General features: G+C 48.4%; 2 protein-coding genes and 1 long non-coding RNA gene across 3 annotated transcripts; 2 read left to right on the top strand and 1 right to left on the bottom strand.

Annotated features, from left to right (window-relative positions):
* Window positions 1-89: 89 nt before the first annotated feature.
* LOC133059515 (uncharacterized) lies at window positions 90-770 on the top strand. The gene is made up of 3 exons (XR_009693575.1): window positions 90-301; window positions 426-525; window positions 639-770. It is a non-coding gene; the product is annotated as an uncharacterized LOC133059515 (long non-coding RNA).
* A 2091-nt stretch (window positions 771-2861) lies between these two features.
* Window positions 2862-7997, bottom strand: PTCRA (pre T cell antigen receptor alpha). Its single transcript, XM_061146088.1, has 5 exons — window positions 7940-7997; window positions 5778-5810; window positions 5027-5347; window positions 3933-3977; window positions 2862-3373 (listed from the first exon to the last, which is right to left on the bottom strand). Exons 1-5 carry the CDS (start codon window positions 7995-7997, stop codon window positions 2862-2864), a joined length of 969 nt encoding a protein of 322 aa, XP_061002071.1.
* A 12664-nt stretch (window positions 7998-20661) lies between these two features.
* On the top strand, window positions 20662-21448 carry C7H6orf226 (chromosome 7 C6orf226 homolog). Its single transcript, XM_061146086.1, has one exon. The coding sequence runs from the start codon at window positions 20684-20686 to the stop codon at window positions 21002-21004; it is 321 nt and encodes a 106-aa protein (XP_061002069.1). The 5' UTR covers window positions 20662-20683; the 3' UTR covers window positions 21005-21448.

Below are 21448 nucleotides of genomic sequence, written 5' to 3'. Positions count from 1 at the left end.
GGCGTAACCGGGGCAACGGCGAGCCCCCCCCACCCCACCCCCAACACACCCGCTCCCAGTCCAGCTACCTCGGCCCGCCCCCAGAACGACGGAGGCCCGCGGACTCGGCAGCCAATGGGTTTTTCGGGGTTTGCCTTCTAGCGAATGGGAGGACGATCTTTTTTCGGCCTCGGCCAATGAGGGAACGGATGGTGTCCTCGGTGACCTATGGCAACATCTTTTCCCACCTCCTAACGGAGGCTCTGGGAGGGACTCGAGGACCAGGATTAGGGGAGAGGGAGCAACGCTCTGGTCCTGAAAGGTTTGAAAGAGACAGTTTTCACTGCCTTCTCCGCCTTCTTGCACGCCACTTACCCCTAGGATCATAAGGCAGCCAGCCCTATGTCTTATTATTATTATTGCTTTTGTTGTTACTGTCACTCTAGTTAAGGTGCTGTGGATGAGACCTGGACGATTCCGAGTCCCCTGCCTTCAAGCAGCTTTCTTTGTGCCCAGTAACCCGGGGTTTCCACGACAGCTCAAACGGTAAAGAATCCGCCTGCAATGCAGGAGGCGCAGGAGACACAGATTCGATCCCTGGGTGGGGAAGATACCCTTGAGGAGGAAATGGCAGCCCACTCCACTACTCTTTCCTGCAGAATCCCTTGAACAGAGGGACCTGGCAGGCTAAACGCCGTAGGGTCGCGGACACAACTGAGTATGCACACGCCTGTCGCATGAAACCCTAAGTTTATCCCGGTGGTAACTAGAATAAATCATTTCCTCTCTGAGCCTCAGTTTTTATCTGACAACAAAGTGATCCTCCTAGCTGCCCTTCAAGGCTTACCTGTTCCTGGGAAGCTCGAACGGGTTAATGGAATTAAAGCTTATCGAGAGGATTGTAAAAAGTTCATGCATTAACTTTCATATTAGTGTGTGATCTCGCTTCCTTTTCTGGCCTATTATTTATTTCTTTGGATTCTGAGCTCCCACAGGCAGGGACTTGACTAACAAACGATTGATTTCCCGGCCACATCCCCGGCATCAGGGCGCTTGGCACAAGGAGTTGCTGGGTGAAGCCTCCTTATGCTGTGTCATCGGGAAGAGGAGTCTCTGGGTTTTGGGGGATGGCTTCATGCTGCCCCTGAGCCCAATGGTCTATGGACACACACAGAGCAAGGCTGCTTCTCTGAGAGGTTGCCTACCAATTCCATTTTTGCCCATAAATCCCTGTTTCCAGCGCCTCCTGTTTCCTTCCTGGAGGTTGGATATTTATGGTATTTTATAAAGACTTTAAAGGACAGATGCTCAAGTCTATTGACTTGTCATTTTCTGATCTTAGCTTCTTGCTCCTAACAATTCCGTGGCTGACAGGGCACTCTTGGATAGCAGGAGCTGTGGTGTGTAGAATTCCACAATGTAGAGGATCAGATCACCGTCCTGAGGTCCTCCATGCTCTCTAGGCTTCAGGAGACTTGGGGAGGCTCAAAGTCTGGCCAGGAGCCCTCCTGGGAAATGATGTTAAGCCAGCCACAGTGGGGATTCAGAGTCTGGGGCAGGGCAGGATTGGGGGAAGGCGGGCAAGACGGGGAGAAGCACTGAAGCTCAGGGAGGTCTGCTTCCAGAATAAACAAAAGGGCCTCTGAGAGCGCACTGAGACATAAATTAGTTTGGTGGGAGATCTGGGGTCAACACGTGGGCTGAGAGCTGGGAAGGGACAGTGATTGCAGAAAGTCTGCGTTTGCCCCTGCCCCCACCCAGCCGACCCCTTCCTCTGTGTGTTAGGGAAGGAGCAGACCTTGTGGGGCTGGTGGACAGATTGACCCCCAGAAGCTGTGTCCTCTTTCTTGGAGAATCCAAAACAGAGGTGGGAGAACCTCCTTACAGGCTGGTGAGAGACAACCAGTGGAGGAGAGGTGAGGGTTTTCATGGTACAGCAGCTGAGAGGGCTTAGAGGCTCTGGGAAGCTGGGAGTGTCATTGACACCTTGTGTGGGGGTGGGGGGGTGGGGCAGTGTGAGAACAGAGTTCGCCACTGCCTCTTTGGGAGAAGGAAAACTACAGTAGGGCCACTGATCCAGGTAATTGTCCTGTGCTGCCCTGGGGGACATCTGGATTCACTTGTAAGCATCCAGATTCTTGGGGTGATGACTGGAAAGAAAACCCTGGGTTTCCTGCCAGCACTGGATAAACAGGGGACACACAGGTTACACTCCATTGTGGGAGCCTCGTTCTATCAGTGCAAGAACCCTGTTGAAGAAACAAAACAAAAACCTCTCTAGTGCCTGGCTCAGAGTTGATGCTCAGTGAATATTTGTCAAGTGAATAATGATCTTAATTGATTAATGACGTATACCCTTGGAATTACTGTCTGTGCTCTTGCCCTTGGATATGATCCTATTACTCTGGAATCCTGGCCCTGATTGTTTCCCTCGAGTCTATACAAGCCTTCACATCAGGCCCAGCACACCCTCTTCCTGGGTTCCCCGGCCCCTCCCCCTGACCTTTCAGAAAGTTTGGGCAACTGTGAGGAGACAGAGGGGGCCTGCCCAGTGCCTGATGATGGGGAAAGGAGACAGAGGTGGGACCACATCCTCCCCAACCCCCAGCCCCACTTTCCAGGCTGTCACCCTCAGGCAGCCTTCCCAGATTTCTGCCTCCTCTAAATGTGCCAAATACCCTTCTCCCAGAGCAGACATTAATTAAAAGACTTTTTGTTTGCTTGTGTTATATATAAGTTCTCCTTTAACTGTTGTCAACTATCTGCACCTCAGATGTCCTGGTGCCTGGGTGGATTACCACCCTCAAGGGGCTTCCAATCTAATGGGAGAGACAAAGCTTTTTTAGCTGAGAAAGAACCTCAGTCTGAGGAGGAGACGGAGCCTAACCCCCGGGGAAGCTCGGGTCAGCTGGAGGAGGCAGAGTATAGAGAAATGCTCCAAGGCTTGAGGTGGGAAGACTGAAGGCGGGTCCTGAGCTCCAGGCCCTGAGAACCGGCGGCCCCTCCTCCCAGACTGGGTTCCTGGGATCCCGACCCGGACGGCGGGTGTGAACCCGGCGGCGGCGGCGGCGGCGGTCCCGGGGCACCAGCGCCGGCGAGGCGGACACGCTGAGACCTCGGCCTGTGGTCCCGCCATGACTGCGGCGAATCCGGTCGGCGGGGCCTGCGGACGATCCTTGGGGCGGCGGAGGCTGCGAGAGGAGGCGGCTATCCGCCTGGGGGACCTCGGCGGGCGCGGGGAGACTGGGGGCCCCAGGGCCAGACGCCCCGGCTGGGCCCTCCCGCGCGGCGGGAGGGGCGCGGAAGCGGCTGCAGGTCAGCAGCACGTCCAACAGCAGCAGCTTGAAGAGCAGCAGCCGCAGCGCCCCGAGGCGCAGCACCAGGGCCGGCGTCCCTGCGGGAGCGGAGGGGCCGGTGAGCGGCCTGGAGGCTGGCGCGGCCCCACCTGCGACAGAACGTCCCCCAGAGGAGGGGAGCCAGGGGACGGCCTTCCTGGTGTCTAACCTCAGCTCTGACTGCTGGTAATAGTAATAGACACCTTCCGAGCCTTCATGTTATTTCATCCCCCAACAACCAAGGGGATGTAGGCCAGGCAGGGAGCAGAGCCTGGCTGTGAACACCACTCTATGTCCAGCAGGTGTCCAGTCTCCGGAGGCTCCCTGGACTCCCAAGAGTGTCCCAAGACCCTCATACTGAGGCCAACCCTCTGGGCTGCCCAAGGACCCTTTTGCCGGCTTTCACCGGCGCTTCTCAACCTGGTGTCCAGAAAGGATGCTGGGGTCAGAGGATCTACCTCCTTCTGACCCAGGAGTAGACAGAGGCCCAGGTTAGCCAGTGCCCCAACCAGGGAGGCAACCTGTTCAGGGGATACCCACCAACCTGCACCGCTCCCCCAAGGGGGCACATCAGCCCAGAGCCCAGCGGGGGCTGAGGTCCTGGTTCCCGGTACTCACCCCCTAGAGGCTCCCAGAGGCAGGTCCTGGCCGAGGAAGCGTCTCCTGGCAGCCAAGGAAAAGGGAGTGAGTCTTTGGGATTGGTTGTGCTCTCCACCCCAGTGCTATGCCCCAGCCCTGCTCAGGGCAGCTCTTCTGGGCGCGTTGGATAAATGGGCAGATGAACCAGCAGTGGGAACCCTGAGCCCATCTATGGCAAGTCCTGTCAGGGGCCCAGATTTCCTTGTCTCCTAGCTGTTCCCTGTTCTCTGCCCCAAGAGATGCCTCAGCACGTTTAGACAAGGAATCAGTTTTCTTAGCAGTCTTCTTTGGAAGGCAGGACCTTTATTCAACAAATGTTCCCATTTGGAGGATGAGAAAACTAACATAATCCTAAAAAAGGAAGTAAGTCATCTAGTCAGTAATAATAACAGCTGCCTTTGGACATGTTACTTGACCTCTCTGTGCCTATAAAACGAGAAGAATAACATGACCTACTTGTAATATGATCTAAATGTAAAGTATTTACAACAGTGCCTGGCACAGAGCAAATGATAAATAAGTGGTAGCAATTTACTGTTTAATTATTATTTTGTTCTATAGGTAGGGTGTCATAGTTAGGGTGATATAGATATTAACCCTGAGTATACATAGAGTGGGGCTTCCCTGGTGGCTCAGATGGTAAAGAAAAATCTGCCTACAATGTGGGAGACCTGGGTTCGATCCCTGGGTTTGGAAGATCCCCTGGAGGAGGGCATGGCAACCTACTCCAGTATTCTTGCCTGGAGAATCCCATGGACAGAGGAGCGTGGCAGGTTACAGTCCATGGGGTCACAAAGAGTCAGACACAGCTGAATGACTCAGCACAGCATAGCATACACAGAAAGGTATTGACCTCAGGATGGAGGAGCCATTATTACCTCTCAGAAGTCACACATCAGATCTTGGATCTGAATGAGATATCGCAGTTGCAAATCCCAGGAGCTCTGAGCCCACCCTGCTCTGAGCCCAGGCATCACCTCACCTAGATGTTTGGTTTGGAGCCTGTGCTCCCTCCCACCACATCCTGATTCCAGAGTGTGTGAAAGGGGGCAGGGAGCAGCCCCGGTCCCCACCTGACAGCCGTAGGGGCTGTGTACTCTGGCTGTGGTCCCCAGCTCCAGGCCCCATGTGGCAGACCAAGGTGTCCCAGGCTGCCAGCTCCTCGGAGTGCAGGGAGAGCTGAGCCAAGCGAGTCCAGGTGCCATCCTCCGCCGGGGAAGGGCCATAGGTGAAGGCATCCAGTGAGCTGCCATTGCCAGCTGAGAACCAGATGGGACACTCAAAGCCAGGGGGTGCAATGTCGAGGACCAGGCAGACCACCAGCGTCTGCTGCTTCCCGTCCACCAGCAGTGTGATTGGTGGGGCCAGAGAGGGGAAGGGTGTGCTGCCCACGCCTGCAAGAGAGCACACACTTGTAGGGGGCCTAGAACTGTCCATACCCTCCCAGGTCCTCATCTCATATCCTTCCATCTGGGGTTCTCTTCCATCAGTCCTTCCACCAACCATCAATCTATCCTACCGACCCATCCATCTTTCTCTTCTTGTATTTACCTACCTAACCACCTTCCTTCCCTCCATCCTTTCTACTATCATCCGTCTTCCTACATCTCTTCTTTCTGCTTTCAATCTCTATGTATCCATCCATCCATTTATCCATCTTCCCTTCCTTCCATTCATCTATGCATCCTTCCATCACCTATCTGTCACATCTGAATCTCTGTGCCAAGCACTAAGGACACAACAATCAATTAAAATATTGTCCTTGCTCTCGATGATTTCAATCCCATGAGAAAGACCACAGATGAAAACAAATACTTATAGTACCTTGTTGTGCTGGCCTCAGGAGAGAGGTTCCCTCTGGGGAGGAAAGGAAGGAGGTAGGATATGGAATGAGATCAAAGGGACCTCAAATGCTCTGCACCTTTTTGTTTCTTTTAAAAGATATTTGATTCAAATGTGGCAACATTTTAACCGTTTGCTAATCTGAGTGGCCTATGCTGGGGTGCTTATTGTATTCCTTTCAGTTTTTGGGTTTTTTTCTTTTCTGTTAAGTCTGTAGCATTTTTAACAGCTTTGTTTAGATATAATTCACGTACCATACAATTCGCCAGTTTAAAGTGTATGTCTGTATTATTTTATAATTTAAAAAAAGCAAAAATAAGTCATGTGAGTACTGTAAACATTTGTCCTGTATTTTTCAGAATAGTCCTGATTTTCCACAGACTTATTTGTTGCAGTAAAGATGACTCATTTAATATATAACAAAAATGCTATTTTTGAATGGGTGGCTGTCTTTTCATATAAACAGAATCTCAAAAGTTAAAACCTACCTACAAATAAATTCCCAGCATGAGTTAAGTGCAGCCAAGCTAAAGAAATGCCTCAGGGTTCAGGGAAGGCACTAGAGAAACTTGTGGGGATCTAGAGGTAGGGGGTGCTCACAAAAGTTTTCTTTTTTTTTTTTTGCTGTACCATGCAGCATGTGGGATCTTAGTGCTCTGACCAGGGATCGAACCTGTGCCCCCCTACAGTGGAGGTGCGCATTTTCAACCATTGGACCGCCAGGGAAGTCCACAAAAGACTGCTTGAAGGTCAAATAACTGACCTAGAAGCAGGCAGATGGTAAGTAGCCCACTCAGGGTTTGGATTCAGACCTCTGTGACTCCCAGTCTCACAGACCACCCCACTTGGAAAGATGACCAAGATTTTCCTACATGTCGCAGAGGACCAAGCCTGGGACATGGCCTCAGGGTTGGTTTGACTTTTCACTCATCCACTTAATTTACTGAGTCTTAATTGTCCCATCAATACAATGGGGTTAATAACACCAACCCAGGGAAACTGTGGTGGATAATAAAGATCATGAACATAAAACACCTGGCAGATAAGGATTGGTATCATCAATACAATATTAATAAGGCATCATGAACAAAGGGAGGAGAAAAGGCTGAGAATGAGTTGCAGGAGCCTCAGCCTCCTGAGCCTTTCTAGCTGTACATGGAGAAACACTCCTCAAGTTGAGTTTAGCATCTGCCTCCTCCACGAAGCCTCCCAGAATTGCTCCTTCTCACCCTGGCTGCTTCCTTCTCAGAGCTCAGGTCTCCCACCACGGGCTCTCCCTGCTCCATGTGGGTGTGATTTATCTCCCTAGCAAAGGAGTGCTGGTGACATACTGGGGGCCAGCTTTAGAACAAGGAGATGTCCTGATTCAAAAGTCAAGGACCTGGAGAAGGAAATGGCAACCCACTCCAGTATTCTTGCCTGGAAAAGTCCATGGACAGAGGAGCCTGTCGGGCTGAAGTCCATGGGATTACATGACTGAGCATGTGTGCACAAGGGTGGAGGGAGATGGGTTAGTAGCAATAAGTGGTAGAACTAAAAAAAAAAAAAAAGTCAAGAACCTTTCCCCACCACAAACATACGAACATTCACATGCTACTAGATGAACCTGGAATTCTCAAAAGTTTAGTCCTTCGTCTCCAGCCCTGATCTTTGTAGGGGCGGGCTCAGGGGTCAATACACCTGGAAAGTCACTGAGGCCTTGAAACTTCTAAGCACCTATTGGTAGGGGGAGGTGGGAGCGAACGTGAGATACCCTGAGCCCTGAGGGCAGGAGACTGGACAGGAAGGAGCAGGGAACTCACTGTGTTGCTGTGTCCTATGGCCCCATATAGCGCAGCACAGCCAGGCTACCCCACCCCACCCATCATGCACACCTGTCCCACTCGCTCCAAGAGGTGAGCACCCTCCCTCCCAACATGGTGGACTCTGGGGGAGCAGGACTTGGGGGCCCCGGAGCAAGGTAGCTGGGAGGTAGGGTACAATGGGGAAGGGGATAATGGGCTTCTGGCAAGACCCTCCTCAGGGGACCCCAAATACCTCTGTCCTGCCTCCCTGCATCCCTCCCACACCAGGGACACCCAAAGTGAGGACGTGGGCTTGGGCCCACTAGGGGGGCACAGAGAAGGGTGCAGGGGGGTGCTCACCTGTGGGCAGGGTTGGACACCCGAGGGCCAGGAAAAGCAGCAACCAAGACTCGGCCATGGCCCACCTGAGAGGAGGCAGGACCCAGCTGCAGACCTGAGTGTGGGCTGGGGGAGGAGGCAGCCACAAGACGGCCTCGCAGGCCACAGGCGCAGCTGCATCTCAGCTGCTCCACCACGGAGCCGTTTCCCCGGGCGAGGAGCCTCCCACCCCCACCCCGGCCCCCAAACGCAGCCTTCTTTCACCAGTCCAAGGAACTCAGAGCACCACACCCCCTCCCATCTGAAGAACACTCCACAGTGTGCAAGGCCTTTTCCCAGTCACTGCCCCTGTCACCCACAAGATCTAGAGCACTTGACGGTATCTCAGGGGCTTAACATCCAGCATTTCATTCCATCACCCAACTACTGTGAGTTTCATTTCACAGGCGAGGCAGCTGAGGCTCAGAGAGATTGAGTGACCTGCCCAAGGCCACCCAGCTGGTCAGTGGCAGAGCCAGGGCTTGAACTGTTTTCTGATGGCTAGCCTTACTATAGTCAAAAAGCCCAATAAGCTCATTTCCATGTAGTTAAATATAACCCTTTTAAATAGAATTTGTTTTCTAGATCAGTTTCAGGTCAATAGCAAAAGTGATTTCCCATATACTCCCTGATCCATCGCATCAAGCCACCTCCCCCGCCTTTAAAAAAATTTATTTTTGACTGTGCTGGGTCTGTGTTGCTGTGTGCGGGTAGTTGTGGCAAGCAGGGGCTACTCTTGGCTGGTGCTTGGGCTTCTCATTGCAGTGTCTTATTGTTGTAAAGCACAGGCTCTAGAGCGAGTAGCCTTCAGTAGTTGCAGCATATAGGCTCAGTAATCTTGGCTCATGGGCTCAGTAATTGTGATGCACGGGCTTAGTTGCTCTGTAGCATGTGGAGTCATCCCTGACCAGAGGTGAAACCTATGTCTCCTGCATTGGCAGGCAGATTCTTATCCACCATACCACTAGGGAAGTCCTCAAGTCTCCTTTTTAAAATGCCATTTTCAGTGACTCCTTTAAATTTTAGCTGTAGCTATCATTTTGACCCTGAAACTTTACATCCAGGTATATATCCTGATGGAAGAAGAGATTCAATCATTGTAAGATAAAGATTTGTGCACAAAAATGTTCTTTCAAGTATTATATTAGAAACCAAGAGAGGGAATTTTCTGGTGGTCCTGTGGTTAGGACTTCATACTGCCAAGGGCCGAGGTTCAATCCCTGGTGGGGGAATTAAGATCCTGAAAGCCGCAATGTGCAGCTAAAAGAAAAAAAAAAACACATATACACAACTACAACAAAGTCAAACCAAGAGAAATAACTACCTAATGTCAATGCTTGGAGAAGAGTTAAATGAACTAATGCTTGATGTACTTATGTTAGTAAATATTATGCAGCAGCATTTTTTTTTGACCATGCCTGGCCGCTTGGGGGAATCTTAGTTCCTGATCAGGGATTGAACCCAGGTCATGGCAGTGATGAGTGATGAGAAAGTGATGAGTCCTAACCACTGGACCACCAGGGAATTCCCGTATGCAGTACCTTTTAAAATCATGTTTTTAAAAGAATAGTTTAAATAAATAAATAAATATAAAAGAATATTTAATGACACGGGATATAGACTAGAGTTTGGTTCAGTGTGTGGGCTGTGAAGCCAGAACAGCTGACTTTCAATCCTGACTATATCATTCAGGAATTGTGTGATTTTCACCAAATTGCTTACTTCCCTAAATCTCAATTTCCTCATCTGTACAATGGGAATGATAATACCTCAACTTAAACAGATTACCCATGAAGTGGGTCTAGCATTATTCTCTCTATATAGTAAGAAGTCAGTAAATGTTCTCTTTCTTTATATATGTGTATACGAAATTACATACACAGAAAACTGAAACAAACAGGATTCAAATTTAAATGGAAAATATACACCAAATTTTGCATAAGAAATATATGATTATTCCTAGAAGGAAGCAGACGAAATGTTAACAATGGCTATCTCTGCATGTGAGGATATTGGATAGTTTTTCCTTTCATGTTTATAATTGTTTATTTCTTCAATTTTCTATGATAAACCTATATTACATTAAAAATCAGGATAATAAACATTATTAAAACATAAAACTACAGACATATTAGAGCTTATTTAGCCATTCCTTTACTTGTAGATATTTGGGTTTTCCAGTTTGGGGCAACAGTTATCTTTATTCATAAAGGATTTTCCAAATTCATACTTACTTCCTTAAAATTAGGTCAAAGGCCTCAATAATTTTGAGTGGTTTTGTTTAACTTAAAATTTTTAAAAATTGTAGTAAAGTGGTGGGGGTGGTGGTTTAGTCGTTAAGTAGTTTCCGACTCTTGCGATCCCATGGACTGTAGTCCACCAGGCCCCTCTGTCCATGGGATTTCCCAGGCAAGAATACCGAAATGAGTTCTCATTTCATTCTCTAGGGATCTTCCCAACCCAGGGATCGATCCCAGGTCTCCTGTATTGAAGGTGAATTCTTTACCACACAGTAAAGTACACATAACATAAAATTTACCATTAAGATCAGTAATATTAAATATATTCACATTATTGTACATCTCTCAGTGGATATCCCTCAATGGTTGCTTCTCTGTTATAACTATTGTGAACATGGGTATACAAATCTCTCTTCGAGATCTTACTTTTAGTTCTTTTGTGTGTATTCCAGAAGTGGAATTGCTGGATCATAAAATAATTTAATTCTAACTTTAATTTTGACAGTGGCCATTGTAATGGGTGTGAAGTGTTATCTTATGGTGGTTTCAATTTGTATTTCCCTAATGATTAGTGATGTTGAGCATCTGAGGCCTCTGTGTTTTAAGTCTGCCTGATACACCTGTTATACTAATTTTGTGCTTGTGGTCAGTCACTCAGTCATGCCCGACTCTTCTCCATCCCATGAACTGTAGCCCTGCAGGCTCCTCTGTCCATGGAATTTTCCAGGCAAGAATAATGGAGCAGGTTGCCATTTCCTTCTCCAGGGGATCTTCCCAACCAAGGGATCAAACTCATGTCTCTTGTGTCTCCTGCATTGGCAGGCAAATGCTTTACTGCTGCACCACCTGGGAAGCCCCTTATGATTTATGTTAGTATAAAACCACCACAATGTGTGAAAGGCCCACATCATCCCTACCAGAGCTTTGTTGTTGTTCAGTTGCTCAGTTGTATCCGACTCTTTGCAACCCCATGGACGACAGCACTCCGGGCTTCTGTGCCCTTCACCATCTCCCGGAGCTTGCTCAAACTCATGTCCATTGAGTCAGTGATGCCATCCTGTTGTCCCCTTCTCCTCCTGCCTTCAATCTTTGGCATTTCGTTAAAAAATAAAGTAAAAAATTAAAAAAATCCTACTTTAATCAGTTAATGGTATCTCATTTCTCTGATGACATTATTTTCCCATTTTGGTTGTTTACTGTACTGTCTACAGTCCTCTTTTAGTCCTAGTGTCTAATTAATTTTGTAAGGGCTTTAACATATTAAAGGTATCAACTCATTGTATGAAGCACTTTCGTCATTGTTGTTTCAGTCGATAAGTTGTGTCTGACTCTTTGTGACCCCATGGACTGTAACCTGCCAGGCTCCTTTGTCCATGGGATTTCCCAGACAAGAATACTGGAGAAGGTTGCCATTTCCTTCTCCAGGGCATCTTCCTGACCCAGGGATGAAATCCGAGTCTCCTCATTTCAGGCGGACTCTTTAGCACTTAGCCACCTGGGAAGCTCTATAATGCCCTTGACTGGAGCCTTTTCCCAATTCACTGACTACTTTTAATTTCACTTTTTAAAAAAAACCTGCACTTGTTTGTTTTGTATGAACCAACATATCCATCTTCCCTATTGGGATTTATCTCATACCTTTAAAGCCTAGAAAATCCTCTCCCCTCTAAAGGATGGATACATTCCCACTTGTCTTTTTATGCAAGTGTTGTTTAATCCCCCACCTCCAATTTAACACCATCGGGAACTGAATTAATTTTGGTATGTTGTAGAAGATGTACCTATAAATTTGATTTTTTCCCCCCAAAGAACAAATCAATTATCCCAAGATTATTCATAGATAATCCTTCCTGTCCTATTTGCAAAACGTTCTTTATTACATGTTAATATCTTTTACACTGGCGGGTTTATTTCTTCCTGGCTTCCTGATTTCTTTATCCTCTTACCATCTTCACTCCATTTCCACCTGAATGGTTATTTTAATAATCTTGTCGATGGCACTCTCCGGTGTCCTGAGGGACCCCCTGAAGCCCAGGTTGAGCTCCCACCCCTTTCCCGCGGGGCAGCCTGGCGACCTCGGGTGCCACGTGTTCCCAGGCGCCACCCGGCCCAGGTGCTCGCAGTCTTGCAGTCTCAGTGGGTTCCCGCCGGGAGGGGGAGGGAGAGAGGCAGGTGTCCTTAACGACTCTCCTGCCTTCCAGCCGGTGGAGGTGCTAGCTTGGGCTCAGTTACCACAATACAGATGGGGAAGAGCCCTTTGGCTTGCTTTGTTTGTTTTTGAGTTTCAAGATCTTCCCAGAATGAGAAGGCTGAAGACCCCCACCCCCATCAGTGCCATCAGCAGCCTGCCTCACCTGCTGTCTGCTTGGGCCACCTCGAGTTGGGACAGCTACCCTTCTACTAAGCCCATTCCCAGCCCCCTGACACAGGTTGGCCTGGAAGATTTCTTTGCCCGCTTTTAAATTGGTCCCTTCCTTCCAGTAGCCCCAGGAATCTCCCCCCACCCTGACCCCACAGCCTGGCAGATCCTAAAGATGCCCTCCCCCTAGCATGATGAGAATGCTGATTTTAGATTCCAGAACTGAATCCCTGCTCTGAGCTCCTCACTTGGGACAGAAACTGCCATTTGTAGATCCTCAACTTAGAGCCAGATGGTGTTCACAGACATCTCATTTAATCCTCAGTTCAACCGCTCATCACAGGTTATCATCCCAATTTTGCAGTCGAGGAAACTGAGGCTCTGAAAAACGCAGTTGCGTCGCAGAGGAGTCTCTGGCAGGCACGTGAAGCTGGGCATTCATTCCAGGCATGTGTTCATAGGTCTGTCTCTCTCCAAAGCTTTTTTCACAAGGTTGCGGGGAGAATTCAATTTAATACGAGGACCCACCTGACTGCTGGGCACACAGCGGATTATCCTTCTCCCCTCTGTTTTCACAGGCACAGGTAGAAAACCAAAGGCTGTTGTTAAACTGGGACGAGCCACATAGAATGTGAAAAAGAAAATTTAGGAAAAGTAGTGGTGCTTACCAGAGAAGATTGCTGATGCTACCAAGTAATTACTGAGTGTAAATCTGACCTATCTGATTCAACTGTAACCAGAGGGGCAAACAGGGAGTCAGCATGTGTGTGTCTACTGAAAAAGTGAGTAGAAGTTTCTTTCAGTAATACAGATAGGAGACTTCCGTGATGGTCCAGTGGCTAGGACTCTAAGCTCCCGATGCAGGGGGCCCCAGTCCCATCCCTTGTCAGGAAACTAGATCCCACATCCTGCAAACCAAGACCCAGTGCAGCTTTAAAAAAGTACTAACATGGATACCTGTTCCGTTGATCAACTTAAAATCCTACAATAATTTTTATTTACTTATTTTTTGGCCACACCCGGCAACATTCAGGATCTTAGTTCCCCCACCAGGGATCAAACCCACACACCCCACAGTAGAAGGGTGGAGTCTTAACCACTGGACCACCAAGGATATCCCCTCTACAATAATATTTAGAATGAAAAATTAAAATCACCTAAATGTTCAATGTTAAGGTAATAATTGAATAAACTAGGATGAGTCTACATGATGAAATATTATGCAGGCCTTAACATGTCCTTTCATTCAGACCCATTTATTGGTCTGTTTTATGCCAAAGATTGGGGCTGGACATAATGAGACAAAAAGAGAAACTCCTTGTGGTCATGGAAGGAGACTGACTCATAAGCAGATCAGGGACTTGGAGTATGACAGAAGCCGAGACTGAAGCATGTCTGTGTGTGTATGTTTGGGGTAGAGAACGGGTACTAGAAGAGGGAGATTATTCTAGAGTTGGAGTGAGAATCAGGAAAACTCTGTAGAAGATGATGCTTGATCCAAGTCTTGATTCTTTCTAAAAAGTTTGTAATGTCACGGATGTGAACTTGGGCAAACTTCGGGAGATGGTAAGGGACAGAGCGGATTGGCATGCTGCAGCCCATGGGGTCGCCAAGAGTCAGACATGACTGGGCGACTGAACAATGACAGATGCCATGGAAAACTTTTATTATGATGTTAAAGGATTAAAAAAAAGAATATGTAGTATGGTCTGATGTTCATGGAGACACCACACCAGCTTTCGTTGCTTAATACCAAGTTTAATTTACATAAGAAAGATGTAAATTTTATTCTGTGTACAGTATTGTTATTTTAGGGGTTCTGTTGCTCATTGCCAAACTAATCCTAATTAAAATACACGTTGTATGTGCCAGGGTCCTAGCAGAAACACTGATGGGTAATTCGAAGAGAGGTTTTTTTTTTTTTTTTTCATTTATTTTTATTAGTTGGAGGCTAATTACTTCACAACATTGCAGTGGGTTTTGTCATACATTGACATGAATCAGCCATGGAGTTACATATATTCCCCATCCCGATCCCCCCCTCCCACCTCCCTCTCCACCCGATACCCGAAGAGAGTTTAATAAAGGGATTATTTGTAAAGGTGTGGGCAGGGTATAAAGAAATTGCTGAGGCTGCTGCAGCACCTCATGGCTAGTAATAGTGGGGTGTCAGCCCCTGAGGCCAGAAGAGGAGAGGGGAGCAGTTACAGGAACCCAGAGCCAGAGACAGCTGTGTGGAGAGGGTCCTTGACAACAGCTGTGACCTCCCAATAATGGAGGTGCTGCTGATCTGGCAGGGAGGGAATCAGGAGAATAAAGGACCTGACTTTGCCATCCTCCCATCCTTAGACCTCTGGCTGGTCCCCCACTGACTGAATCCAAGTACGGGGCGTGGGAGTCCTCTGAGACTTTCCAGGGCACAGGGCTGGTGGGATGGGAAGGGGGAGGGAGAATCTGGAAGGTCACAGAGAATCTCCTCTTAATGTTTGTGCAGATGAAAAATCCATGTCCCCAGCACAGAGAACACTCAGGGACCCATCAACTATTGTATCATTGGGAAGTGATGTTGTATGTCAACTGAAACCTAAAATATTAGCTCCCATCAGTGTTTTTCACATAAGGTAGCAGGGGACAATGGGGGTTATGAGAACTAAGTTCATATTCACAGCTGCCTCCTTTTCCCTCCAATGATGTATTCTTTTTATCCTTTGCCAGCACCTTGGGTTCTTTACCTGGTGGTGACTCAAACCTTTATTCCTATGGGGTCTGAGTCCTTGAGAATCTTGACATAGTGGGTTGCTGAAGTTTTCTGTTAACCAGGACAACTGAGCAGAGAATTATTTTTTAGGGAACTGACTCTTTTTAAAAAAAAAAACATTTATTTATTTGACTGTGCTGGGTCTTAGTTGTGGCATGGAGCAGTGAATTAAGACGTACTTAGTGAATCCCCAGGGTTCCAGATCTAGTGCCTACTTTTACAGTGTGGTAGCAAGCAAAATTTTCTGTGGTAATTGAGATTAGTCAACCCAGATATTACACTAACCTCTTTCTCTGCCTGCTGGTTCAGTAGCATGAGAAACCAAAATGGCCAGGGGTCATCTCAGCTTTTCTAAATCATTAGTACTAGGATCATTCCACCGTGCAAGTGTTTCTCCCTTGAATGCTAGGATTATCAAGCTCCCTGAGGTCAAGGTTATGGGGATGGGTAGCAAAAGTTCTTCCAGTAGATCCTAAACTTTAGCTATAATAGGGAAAAGCCAGCAGCTAGCCCCACCTCTTGGTTATATATATGTGTGTGTGCTCAGTCGCTTTGGTTGTGTCCGACTCTTTGCGACCCTATGGACTGTAGCCCGCAGACTTCACTGTCCATGGGATTCTCCAGGCAAGAATACTGGAGTGGGTTGTCATTCCTTTTTCCATGGGATCTTCCCAACCCAGGAATCGAACTCACGTCTGCTGCATCTCCTGCATTGCAGGCAGATTCTTTACTCACTGAGCCACCAGGGAAGTCCCAGTGTATTGTGTGTGTATATGTATACACACACACACATACACACACATATAGACACACAATTCTGGTTTTGGCTTAAAGAATACACTGTATCCTACAGAATAGAACGTCCACCTTGTAGGCTGCAGTTTCTCTGCTCTAACTGAGCCTAGAGCTGGCCCGTCCTCCATTCTATCAAGCCAGCTGCTCCTGGGTCATGGGGCACCTGGTAAGACTGGTGAATGCCTTGGGTGTGAGCTCATCTGTATGCTTTCTTGGCAATAATACATGTGCCCATGTTGGAGGTGATGTTATGTGGCATGCTATGGTGATGGATAAGGTATTCTGTAAGTCCATAAATAGCGGTGATGACAGAAGCACTGGAGGCAGCAGTGAATTCACATCTGGAACATGTGTCCTCTTGAAGATAAAGCACAGCCCATCCATTCTAGGGGGGCCCAATCAAGTCAAGATGAGAAAGGTGCTCTATCAGGCTGTAGATAGGATGGCCACTCAGCACTGGCCACAGCCAGACTAGCCTCAGGGACCATGGGAAGTCCTCAGGGAAGACCATGTTATTAAGCCAAAGCATAGCTGCCATGCCTGCTACCATGGGTCCACTGAACAAGCCCTGGAGTGCCTGGGGAAAAGGCTGACCGTGGTCCATAGCCTGTCATTTTTGCCCACTTGCTGACCATTCTTTCCCATGCTTTATTCTGGGTCATCCTTTGGTTGTTAAGCATTCTTTGGCTGTTAAACCTGCTGTTTACCCCACTAGGATACCATTATTCTCATCAAAGCTCAGGGAATTAAGTTTCACTATCTGGTATCCCTCATTAGCATCTCCAGCCTACAGAGGATGGCCATCAGAGCTAGTCTAGGAGCTAGTGGCCCTCACCAAGTCTTTTTTTTTATTTTTAGATTTTATTTATTTACTTATTTTTGGCTATGCTGGGTCTTTGTTGCTGAGTGTGGGCTTTCTCTAGTTGTGGCGAGCAGCGGCTACTCCCTAGTTGTGGTGTGAGGGCTTCTTACTATTGCAAACCACAGGCTCTAGGGCATGAGGGATTCAGTAGTTGTGGCACACGGGCTCTAGAGTGAGCTCACAGCTCAACGACTCCAGAGCACAAGCTCAGCAGTTTTGCCGCACAGGCTGCCTTGCAGCGTGTAGAATCTTCCCAGACCATGGATCAAACCCATGTCCCCTACACTGACAGGGGATTCTTAACCACTAGACCACGAGGGAAGTCCACCAATGCATTTCTTAATCCTTTGGTAAAAGGGAGTATTTTCCAGACTGCCTTAAAATACATGGCTAGGAGTAGTTAAGCAGATTGCACATAATAAATTCAATCCAGCATTCCCATCTCTCTGAGATTTTGGATTCCTTCCTCTATAGTATGCCAGGGAAATTCTGGCATTTCAAGTTTATTAACTCTAGGCTACCATTAAGTCCAGGCTTTAATTAAGCATCTTAGCAGACTATTAATTCCTCTCCCAGGTGCTTGAGCCAACACATAAAATCCCAAATCCTGTTTGAGCATCCATGGCCATGAGTTTGGCCAAACTGTATCTTATATTCCACCCTCCTGGGTCTATTTCCCTTAGAACTTCTCCCACACATGCTCCCATGGCTCCTGCCAAGGCAGTTTGGCAGGGCCTGTGACTCTGTCTGGGCTTCCTTTTCTCAGCGTGGGCCTTGTGCTTCTCCACCCAGGCTGTGCTGAGATTTAATTCATGAAGGGCCTGGGGTCAGAAGCGATGGAGGGGGAGGGGTTCTGAGACTGGCCTCCTAGGAGACAGGATCACGACAAGAGGAGGTTGTCTCTATAGACAAGACACTTCAAGAGAATCTGGGAACTCAAGTTCTTAGTCTTGTCCATGTCTGCCCAAATGTCCCCATCTCAAGGTCCCACCCTTTCCCATCGATGCCCTCATCTTAGCATAAGAGACCTAGAGGGGTGAATTTTTTTTTGGCTATGGCTTGCTGGATCTTAGGTTCCCAATTGTCAGTTAAAGCTCAGAGTTACAACCACTGAACAGCCAGGAAATTCCCTAGAGGGCTGAGTATTTAGTAAGCCATATAAGCCCTCTCTTGGAGATGCAGGTTCAATCCCTGGGTCAGGAAGATCACCTGGAGAAGGAAATGGCAACCCACTCCAGTATTCTTGGCTAGAGAATTCCATGGACAGAGGAGGCTGGCAGGCTACAGTCCATGGGGTCACAAAGAGTTGGACACGACTTAGTGATTAAACTACGACAATGAACTCTATCTGTAGAAGGTGAGGGACTCCTTCAAGGTTCCATTAAGGAGTCCACATTGCTCACTCACTTTCCTCATCAGGCACTGGTAACTCCCAGATCTCCTTTCCCCTGCAAGTGTTCCCCAAGGCCATCAGAAGGTCACCCTGATGACTGAAACTGACACAGGCCACAGAGAGAAGGTGAGTTCTCCCTTCATCCAGTGTTCGGTTAAAAACCCCAACTGGAGTACTGTGTAGTCTAGGGCTCAGTGCCTGTAGTTAGCACAGATCCCACAAGTTCAAGAGCGCAGTCCCCAACAAGATTGCACTTAGTTCAGATGCCAACTGCAAATTCAGAGTCCTGGGCCACAGGCCCTTTTGACTCACTGGGTACAAATTTGTGAGATGCTGAAACCCCTCAAGTTAATAATTCTCTAGACAACTCACAGAATTCAGGAAAGTTCTACTTTTAAAATTATGGTTTTGTTAGTATGTGTGAGTGTGTGTGTGCACATGCACACACACCCTCTCAGTCGTGTCTGACTCTTTGCTACCCCATGGAGTGTAGCCCGCCAGGCTCCTCTGTCCTTGGAATTCTCCAGGCAAGAACACTGGAGTGGGTTGAAATTTCTGCCTCCAGGGGATCTTCCCAGACGAGAGATCGAACCCAGGTCTCCTGCATTTTGGTGGATTTTTTACCTCTGAGCCACAGGGAATCAGAAGGACCAGTCAGATGAAGAGGCACCTAGGGCAAGGTCCAAGCATGGCCTGCATTCAGGGCTTCTGTGTCATCTCGTGGAGCCAGGGCATGCCACCCTCCAGACACACTGATGAGGTCACCAATCAGGAAGCTCCACTGAGCTTCGTGTCCAGGGTTATTATAGAGGGTTCATTCCACAGGCACTGCTGATTAAATCATTGGCTGGAGGCTGAACTCAGCCCCACTTCCTGGACCCCCTGTGGCTCAAAGCCCCAACTCTCTAATCATATGACTGGTCATTCCCAGTCCTGAAACCCCTAAAGGAGTCACTTTCTTGGCATAAACAATCAGGGACCACCATGAATATCACTTGTAATACTTGGGAAATTTCCAGGATTTAGTCTCCTTGTGAGGAACTAGGGACAAAGGCCAAATTCCTTATTATACGACACTAGTGTGGTCAGTTTCCTCCAGACTGGTTTCTATAGCTCACCCTTTCCAACTTTTTGACAAATTTCAAACTGTTTAGATTCACCAATTCTTAGCAGTTTTGCCACATAAACCTTTTCTCTCTTATCATGACATTTACCCATAAGTACCTCAGCATGTATCTCCTATTCCCCACATAAGGAAAGCACAATTACTGCACTTAATTTAACACTGATATAACATTGTCATCTAATATATAGCGCATATTCAAAATTTCCCAAGGGTAAAATGTCCTGTGTAACTGATTTCTCTCTTATCTTCCTCCAATCCAGGATGCACACTTTGCATTTTTCACATCCCCTTTAGTCTGACATAGACCTTCAGTCTTGCCTTTTTCTTTCTGGCTTTGTGTTTTATGACCTCGACATCTATAAAGCGTCCAGGTCAGTCATTTTTTAGAATGTTTCCTACTGTGTCTATTCATTTCCTCCAGTTTAGATTCAGAGCGAACGTTCTTTGCAGGAACGCTACAGAGATGTAGTGTTTCTAAACCTATAGTGTGCTTCCATCACTTCAGGAGACAGATGAAGCTAGCTTGTCCAATTAGTAGTAATTAAGCTTTGCTCGCTTGATTAAGGCGGTGTACGCCAGATCAGGCTAGCTTTCGATAAACACAGAAACCTGGGTTTTATTGGCTTTGACTTCCCAAGCAGCTGAAGGGAATGTAGCCCTCCTAGCCTGCCTTCATCTTCACTCCTCCACTCTGAACGCCAGGAATAGTCTCCACCGCAGGACGTGGGGGGAGAGTCGCGAGGCTCTGCCGGGGCGTCGCTTGTTCCCAGTTCTTCTGAGGCCAGCGGAGACATCGCCTCCGTCATTTTCTGTCTGGCGCTGCTGGGCCCGGGATGGAAGTTATCCCTGCACCCCACCACGCGCCACGTGTCTACGCAGTAGTCTCGGCCTGTGCGTGAAAGCAGGTGAGTTGCCATGGCCCATGGCCCGGGCATCTGTGCAAACTAGGGTCTTTTTGCTTGTATCGGCATGTGCGCACACAATTCCGTTCTGTGCAAGCCTTCCCGGCTTATAAAGCATTCTATGTCAGGGGCTCTGGGTCGAGCTAAGGGCTCTATGTGTGAGTAAAGCGTTTCGGCGCGGAGCTTGCCCCCCGCTTTCTGGGCCACTTGGTACGGTCTGCGCCCCCCTTCACTTCCTCCGGCGGTGGTTGCGCCCATCCAACCCGGAAGCGCCCAGGCTCTGCGCCCGCCATGGAGTCTCCTGGCTGTCGGAGCGAGTCCGGCCCGGCTCCCTCGCCCGCGGAGTCAACGCCGGCCTCGGTGACACTTGCGCAGCTCCTGCAGCTGGTCCAGGAGGGCCAGGAGCTCCCCGGCCTGGAGAGGCGCCAGGTCGCGGCGACCCTTGACGAACCCACGGCGTCCCGACTCCCGCGGAGACCCAAGCCCTGGGAGGCCGCGCGCTCCGCGGAGCACCCAGCGCCACAGTTCCAGACTGGGGACGGTGGGCAGAGGAGCCGCCTGGAGGAGCCTGGCTCGGCCGTTTCTGAGGCTCGAGGTCCTTTGCAGCAGTGAATGAAAAATTTTGCTGCCCTGTCGACAAAGGACGCTGCAGCCACCCATCCGCCAGTACTGCAGCCCCAAGGGACAACCCCCAGAATGAAGGAAATTGGCCTGACTACTACTGAGCCCTCAACCACTGCAGATACTCCTAACCGTACACCCAGAGGTGCCTGCGGATAGGAAAGAATAAGATACTGGCCTTGGATAGCTAAGGTTCATAGCAAAGGAATGATTTTAGTGAGCCCGGACTCTTATGACTTCCTATGCATGAGAAAAGCTAAACTCCTTAACGTGAGCTGTCTTGGTTTGCTTTAACAGTAATCTTTTGATGGTCTGACTACCCGGTTTTTTTGCAAAACTCTTGTATATCCTACACAGCAGTCCCTCAGAGCTATGTGAGGCTGCCTCCTGGGTTTGAGTTCTCAGTCTGCCAAATAAAACTATTTTCCACTTTTA

Source organism: Dama dama, chromosome 7 (assembly GCF_033118175.1).
Source record: "Dama dama isolate Ldn47 chromosome 7, ASM3311817v1, whole genome shotgun sequence".
Classification (NCBI taxonomy): domain Eukaryota; kingdom Metazoa; phylum Chordata; class Mammalia; order Artiodactyla; family Cervidae; genus Dama; species Dama dama.
This window is presented reverse-complemented; position numbering and strand designations above follow the sequence as displayed.

What these genes read in the sequence shown, in the direction of transcription:
- PTCRA (XM_061146088.1), bottom strand. Translation starts at nt 7,997, where the DNA reads ATGGCCGAGTCTTGGTTGCTGCTTTTCCTGGCCCTCGGGTGTCCAACC. An exon ending in GTGTCCAACCCTGCCCACAG is followed by an intron (nt 5,811 to 7,939) that starts GTGAGCACCCCC and finishes TTTCCTCCCCAG; the next exon opens with AGGGAACCTCTCTCCTGAGG. An exon ending in CCTCTGGGAGCCTCTAGGGG is followed by an intron (nt 3,374 to 3,932) that starts GTGAGTACCGGG and finishes CCGCTCCCGCAG; the next exon opens with GGACGCCGGCCCTGGTGCTG.
- C7H6orf226 (XM_061146086.1), top strand. Translation starts at nt 20,684, where the DNA reads ATGGAGTCTCCTGGCTGTCGGAGCGAGTCCGGCCCGGCTCCCTCGCCC.